The sequence below is a fragment of the Triplophysa dalaica genome, chromosome 11 (genome assembly GCF_015846415.1).
Source record: "Triplophysa dalaica isolate WHDGS20190420 chromosome 11, ASM1584641v1, whole genome shotgun sequence".
NCBI classification, from domain to species: Eukaryota; Metazoa; Chordata; class Actinopteri; order Cypriniformes; family Nemacheilidae; genus Triplophysa; species Triplophysa dalaica.
This window is the reverse complement of record NC_079552.1, coordinates 16,389,476-16,396,491: the sequence shown is the minus strand read 5'-3', so window position 1 is coordinate 16,396,491 and position 7,016 is coordinate 16,389,476. Positions and strand designations below refer to the sequence as shown.

Here is a 7,016-nt window from a genome sequence, read left to right as displayed (position 1 = left end):
ATACAGGTACGCATTTTGGCCAATGAGTGACCGCGGTGGGCGGAATAATGTGGATTCCCCGCCTCTCGGGCGTCACGTCCATCATCGTTACTAACTGAGCACAGCACACTCATTCTAGCATTGCGTGGACCAGGAAGGTTCCAGAGAAAGGTAAGACGTGTTCGGAGCTAATATTAAATGTTAGTTTCCAGTCAGTTACACCATAACGGAGACATAAATAGTTATTGAACGTATTAAATGGCAAATCAGTAGTTTGAAAAAAGTGTTTCCCTTCTGTTAATGGCGAACAGAAGGACTAGGTTGCGTCAGCTTTCAAAGAATGACAGTAAGTTTCTTTGCAAGTTAACGTTACATTTGACAACAGAAACTCTCTCTTTCTAATCCAGCTTCTCCCCGGAGATCTGCCATCCTCCGTCAGATCGGCTGCATCGCTCAGCTCTTCCCAGATCTAAACTGTCTTTACCGTTGTGTCGTGTTACATTCTTTGGATCACGACCCAACATCTCCAGGCTCTCCGCTGTCAACCCTTCACTGCGTCGGTGGACGACTAGCGTTGTGTTTATGTCTTTATTTTACGAAAACGGTAAGTATTCGAGCGATAGACAGCATAAAAAAACAACAATCGTCTATTATACAAGTGTGTATAGTTTTTGAGCACTTGTGTGTTAAAACGGGCGTTTTGTATGACTCTATAACTAGTACACCCTGTTAGCTAATGGGTGTGATCTAGCTTGACGGAGGGGAACAAAATGGCGTCATGATGCTTTGCGCACTCCGCTGTGCGCTAACCGTGACGCACTCTGCACCACCGCAACGATTGCAGAACTTTACGCGTTTAATGGGATTGATCAAGAATAAAACGTGCAGTTAGGTATTGTTTTGGTCATTTACGGTAAGCGGTTGTCCGTCATAGATTTTCAGTGTTTTTATATCATATAAAGAGTAGTGTGCTGTTTTAGGTTAGCATGTGCATATCGACCTTGGATTCCGTAACTGCTACGGGTGACGCGCTACGCGAACGATTTATTGAGATACACGAGACAGTTCGCTGTTGTAGCTTGTTAGCTAGTCTCGAGCTTTTTTCCTATTTGACTATTTCCCTTAATGCTCGGGTTATATTTGCTTAATATAACTGATAGGGTTCACAGAATGCTAGGTTAGGAAAATCTAAATCGTGGATTAAAAGTTTTTGTTATCAAGTAACTTGGTACGGTTACATTTATTCTTCACCACGTGCTTATCCAGCTTGAGTCATAGCCGAAACTGCTGACGCAGGTGGTGACGTGTGTAGCGAATTTTTTTCAACAGATCTGCGTTTTTTTACGTTTGTTTTGCCTTTAGCACACATCACAGAAAATATTTCATTTAAAATACTTGTCTGTTTTCTAAATGCAGTTCAATTTTATTTTAAGGACCGATACATTTTGACCACGTGACTCAGTACAGTATGTATATGTCCGTTACAGTAAATTGTAATTTTACACATTGAATTTAACTTTTCTTTTCAGAGCTGTTGCGCAGCTGTTGGAACGTGAGCGGGGGAAACCTAGTCCACGAGCGAGGAGTTTGCAGCCACTGTGGCAAGAGCTTTTTCATGTCAGAGACCGAGCACACTTGCAGTTGTTTATGTCATCCCCTCTTCTCCAGACAGAAGATTCCCAGAAAATCCCATTCAAGATCTTTTTATCTTGCTGATATTGCTTCTGATCACTCAAAATGTCAGTCAATGTCAACCGCAATGTGTCGGACCAGTTCTACCGCTACAAGATGCCCCGTTTGATTGCCAAGGTAGTCATTGATCTAAACATATTGTATTGTTTATTTTAGTTAAATGTACCAGATCTGTTCTCTTCGCATGTAAATGTGAAATTATAATGTGAAATGTCATTTATTTGATCTAATAGGTGGAAGGCAAAGGGAATGGAATCAAGACGGTCATTGTCAACATGGTTGATGTTGCAAAGGCACTGAACAGACCACCAACCTGTAAGATGGTCACAATCAAATTATAGCTCTGGAAAGAATTATTGTTGCGATGTCGGTTTAATTAACTTTGTCTCTATCCCTCAGACCCAACTAAGTATTTCGGCTGCGAGTTGGGGGCGCAGACTCAGTTTGACGCAAAGAATGACCGCTTCATTGTAAACGGATCCCATGAAGCCAACAAACTTCAGGACATGCTGGATGTATTCATCCACAAGTTTGTGCTGTGCTCCGAGTGTGACAATCCAGAGACTGAACTGGTGAGTTAAAAGACAAAGTTGTTTGGTGAATTTCCACCCAAATGTCAAAAAGGGAATCCATGTACATTTTGGAGAGCATTTGAGGTTTCTGGGGCAAGTACAAGGTCTGTTGATTTATGCTGAGGTTCAGTACATATGATGTTTGCCCGATAACGCCTACACAAGTGCTGCTGTTTACAAAATATAGATACTCCTTGTTCGCTTTTGTGGCTCTTTGGCAGTTTATGGCCATTAAAGATCTGAATCCGTATACACAAAACATTTGATCTCAACACTACGATCTCTCCTAAACGGCAGTAAAAGTTTTTAGTTAAGAGTTACCACTTAAAACCTATTCACAACGCTGCTGAGAGCAACTTTTACTTACAAACAGAAAGAAATCTTAATCTAAGAGAAAGGGTGGGGTTGACTTCTTTGCCATGAATGATGTCAGCAAGCTTACTGACTATGACCACAGTGATTGGCTGATAAAGGGATGGGTCTCTGTCAGTCATTTAATAATATAAATATTATAGAATGAGGTTTTATGCTGACATATTTAAATTAAGGTCTTAAAATAAAAATGTAGTCATGTTCAAATAAAATATTTTAAAATAAATATTGCCATACTCAAATTAAGATTATAAGATGTACAGAAAGTTACTAATTAAAAAAGTGAGTTTATTTTATAAGTTTATCATGATTTTTTTTACTCTGCATTCCAATTAATATCAAACTGCTGTTTGTTAAAAAATAAATATTTAAAAGGAGTTATGTTTTTGTATATACTTTAGACGAAAATATAGTTTTGCAGAGTATATGTTCAGCTAATTGTCAGCTTTTTGCCTGTCTGCATCTACTGAACATTTAGCAGATATCAGTTGTCTTTATGATTAAATTAATTGTCATAAAATCTTTCTAAATGTTTATGTTTCAAGCCAGAATGCCGGTGTTGCAGCCATTTTAATATTGTTGCGAGTTGTTCTTGGTGACTTTGGAGTCCTCTTCACTATTCCTAACGTCTCACAGGTTTAGGAGTTTGTTTTAGCGCCAAAAAAAAGCAAAAATGTAGGAGTCCTAAAATTAGGACAGACACGGCCATTTTTTTAAGACTTTCTCCTAAATCGGCAAGTATGGAGCTTCGTTTAGCCTTAAGATGTTTTGTGAATACGGGCCCTCCTTCATAGTTCCACATTTTGAGCCCCTAGTGCTTCTCATTTACTTGGTCTGTTCTGATCAACAACGAAGCCTTCTTGATGCAAAGTACCTGTAACTTCAATGTTTTGTTTGTCTTTCAGCATGTTAACCCAAAGAAGCAGACCATCGGAAGCGCCTGCAAGGCATGTGGATATCGGGGAATGCTGGACACTCGGCACAAACTCTGCACATTCATTCTTAAAAACCCACCTGGTAAGTGCTGCCGAGTTGCGGTTTGTGAATTAATAAATCCAAACATTACTACTATATTTAGCATCAAAACTCAAAGCTTTATTAGCAATATAGCAGAAGTTAGTTTAGTGTTTAAATTGCTGATGTTAACACTGCATAATTTCCCAAGTCCCTGTTTTTGATTTGCTGATCTGTTTGAAATGCAGAGAGTGATAGCAGCTGTGTGAAAGAGAAAAAGGAGAAAGACAAGAAAAACAGAAAAAAGGACAAGGAGAATGGCTCTGGAAGTGGTGAGGCTGGGAACGATATTGACATAGATGCGCCAGATGCTGTGGTGAGTGAGAGGGTTCTTTCAGGGGTTACGTTATTTCATATGCCGTTTGTGACCAGTATATTGAAGAGTGTGATAATTTATAGGACGGTGAGGATGATGACGATGACTGGGCAGAGGAAACCACGGAGGAGGCCCAGCGTCGACGCATGGAAGAGATCAGCGAACGCGCCAAGAACCTTACCCTCAGCGAGGATCTGGAGAAACCCCTAGAAGAAAGGGTCAACCTGTTCTACAGCTTTGTCAAAGTAAATATTTCTGTCTATTGATTTTCTCATCTGAAATGGCTCCTTCATGCTTGACTCGGATATAAGTATTCAAATATCTTTTTCTCTTCATGATCAGCAAAAGAAGGAAAGTGGCACAATAGACTCTGCCGATAAGGAAATTCTGGCTGAAGCGGAACGGCTGGATGTGAGAGCCATGGGGCCGCTTATCTTAAGCGAACTGCTCTTCAATGAGAACATCAGAGATCAGATAAAAAAATACAAGCGACACTTCCTACGGGTATGTTGTAAAACATGACCAGTTCTTATTTCATAGGTGATAGATTTGTATGTGATTTGCATTTGCAGCAAGAAACTGAACAAGGTGTATTTCTTGTTATGCAATAATATAAATGTTGCCAGGTAATGAGAATGACACATTTTTATATTTAAATTACACTTGCATTTTGCATATGCATTAGGCAATATAGTTTATTTCAGATTACAGCACTGAGATTTCCATTTTTCCTTACAGTTCTGCCACAATGATAAGAAAGCTCAGAAGTATCTGCTGGGAGGCTTTGAGTGTCTGGTGAAGCTTCACCAAAGTCAGCTGCTGCCAAGGGTTCCCATCATTCTCAAGGTCCTCTATGATTCCGACCTACTGGATGAAGATGTCATCCTTGCATGGGCAGAGAAGGTAAATATACACTATATATCATGATTATTCCTACATCATGTGTACAAGATGCCAAATGGAGAATAACGTTGCTGTTTTTGTTACTAAGGTATCCAAGAAGTATGTTTCAAAGGAGTTGGCTAAGGAGATCCATGCCAAGGCAGCTCCCTTCATCAAGTGGCTGAAGGAGGCAGAGGAGGAGAGTGAAGGGAGCGAGGAAGAGGGCGAAGAGGAAGATGATGAAAATGTCGAGGTATTTTTTTACACGATCTTGACTTGCATGAACCACACATATGAGAAAGGTTGTGACTATATACAGATTCGTACTTATTATACCCATCTTGGTTGCCTCAGAAATCGATTCTGTTTTATGCATTGCTCTTTCGTGAACTATGGGTCTTTGATCAGTAGGAAGTACTGCTCTTTCTGAAATCACTACAAGATTAAATCGTTTATCAAAACTTGTCAAACATCATCATTATAAATATACTTTATTATCATGAAAATGCCTGAAAAGGTTTGAAGAACGGCAATTGAATATGACCATTGTCATTTCCTGGTACTACCTGTATAAATCGTTCTTCTTTGGTGTCCCATATTCGGAGTTTCCGCGCAAGAGCAATCTCCGGCTTTCGGATGTAGCGACATATAACCGTAATTCACTGAGAAACTAGAAAAAAAAAAGAAAGCCCTACACATGAGTTTTTTGAAGTGTAAGGTAACTCTGTATTTAATTAGAGAAATGGCTTTATATTTGAACCGTCAGAGTGCACACTGGGACTGTTATTAGTGTAATTACATTAATCATATTTATCTCACAGAAGTCATAGATTGCCATGTAAACTGGATACACTGACTCTCTTGGTTGAGTTGCATTTGTCCGTTTGATCTCATTTCAACTCTTTCTTCAGGTTGTGTACTCTTCCTCTGCACGAGAGCTGAAGGTGGAGACCGTAAAGCCCCAGAGAGCAGAAGAGGATGACGACCTTGACATAGATGCCATTTAAAGAAATGACACTGCAGCAGCCTTCTTGGAACCTTGCTACTTCCTGTGCTGTAGAACATACTTTTCACTGTTGAGACAGTGGCCACCTGTTAAGCTCCAGTCTTGTTTTTTCCCTCCCGTTTCTTCTTAGTTAGTCATATTTGCTTTACAAGAATGATTTTAATATAGCTCTTAAATTGACTTGCTGCTGATGTATTAAGAACTTTTGAGCGTTGCTGTCTGTATCGAGCATTTTGTTGTATGCACACCTGATTTTGTTTCTTGAAATCATTAAATAAAGTTTTTGCTATACATCAAATTAAAAATTCAAATGACCCTGTATTTTCTTGACCAAATATTAACCAGATAAAATTGCAAGTAATACTCTGATGAACTTGAATATAGATGGATTATTCTGACATAACGTGCTGTGGTTTTAGCTTGTTTTGCTAGTTTAGGTTCAAGCACTGAATGTGACCACCATCCATGTCCATTCAACTATGTCCTTCAGAAACTTGAATTTGTGAAATGACAAACTTGGATGGATCCATTACAGTTTCATTGCCATAACAGTGCTTGGAGCTCCACATTAGCTGGATTAAAGTAATAAGTTTGTAATTTCTACAATATTTTATAACATTAATTTTCTTGTGCCATTAATACTTGTGCATATTTTGCAGTGTCAAGTTTTTTAAAGCATGAATAAAATGTTTAAAAATGTGAAAAAACAAATCTATTTAAAGCACAGATACATTGTTTAAACTTGTGTCGGCGGTGTTTTCGAAAAAAGTAGGCAAAACTATCAAACCTGAGATGGCCACCAGATGGCGTAATACAGCTGTTTGCCTCAAACTGCGATGATTCACCTTTAAACTTCTTCAGTTAAAAAAATGTAGTGACTTCAAAGCTTATTTTTCTATAAAAATGTATTCACTTATTAAAAATAAATAGGACCTTTATGAATTAACTTACAAATATCATTGTCAAGAATCCCAACACTTGCAAACTTGCAGCTGTAATGTTTAAGTTGATTTATACCAAGATCCCTGATGTTTTCAGTCTGACCTGAAGCTAAATGGCACGTTTTAACATTAACGTTCGTCTTGTGAATCGGATACAATGTATTGTAGGCTTTGAAAAATGTAACACCCCTTTAATTATTTTAGGACTAGAAGCCCATGACTGCATTTTCTGAAGGTTACCT

At 38.7% G+C, this 7,016-nt stretch overlaps 1 protein-coding gene across 2 annotated transcripts; it reads left to right on the top strand.

Moving 5' to 3' along the window:
• LOC130432105 (eukaryotic translation initiation factor 5-like) lies at window positions 1-6,153 on the top strand. 2 transcript variants are annotated; one of them, XM_056761349.1, is made up of 12 exons: window positions 1-150; window positions 387-583; window positions 1,509-1,788; window positions 1,905-1,986; window positions 2,071-2,243; window positions 3,521-3,632; window positions 3,818-3,945; window positions 4,029-4,190; window positions 4,288-4,449; window positions 4,684-4,848; window positions 4,937-5,080; window positions 5,739-6,153. In XM_056761349.1, the coding sequence occupies exons 3-12, from the start codon at window positions 1,717-1,719 to the stop codon at window positions 5,832-5,834; spliced, it is 1,296 nt and encodes a 431-aa protein (XP_056617327.1). In that variant the 5' UTR covers window positions 1-150; window positions 387-583; window positions 1,509-1,716; the 3' UTR covers window positions 5,835-6,153. The 2 variants fall into 2 exon arrangements, with proteins under 2 accessions (XP_056617327.1, XP_056617328.1); XM_056761350.1 differs by lacking the exons at window positions 1-150; window positions 387-583 and adding an exon at window positions 629-892.
• Window positions 6,154-7,016: the final 863 nt, after the last annotated feature.

Excerpts from the sequence above, each read along its gene's own strand:
- LOC130432105 (XM_056761349.1), top strand. The coding sequence starts at position 1,717 with ATGTCAGTCAATGTCAACCGCAATGTGTCGGACCAGTTCTACCGCTAC. Across the intron at positions 1,789-1,904 it reads TGCCCCGTTTGATTGCCAAG|GTGGAAGGCAAAGGGAATGG; the intron begins GTAGTCATTGAT and ends TTGATCTAATAG. Across the intron at positions 2,244-3,520 it reads ACAATCCAGAGACTGAACTG|CATGTTAACCCAAAGAAGCA; the intron begins GTGAGTTAAAAG and ends TTTGTCTTTCAG.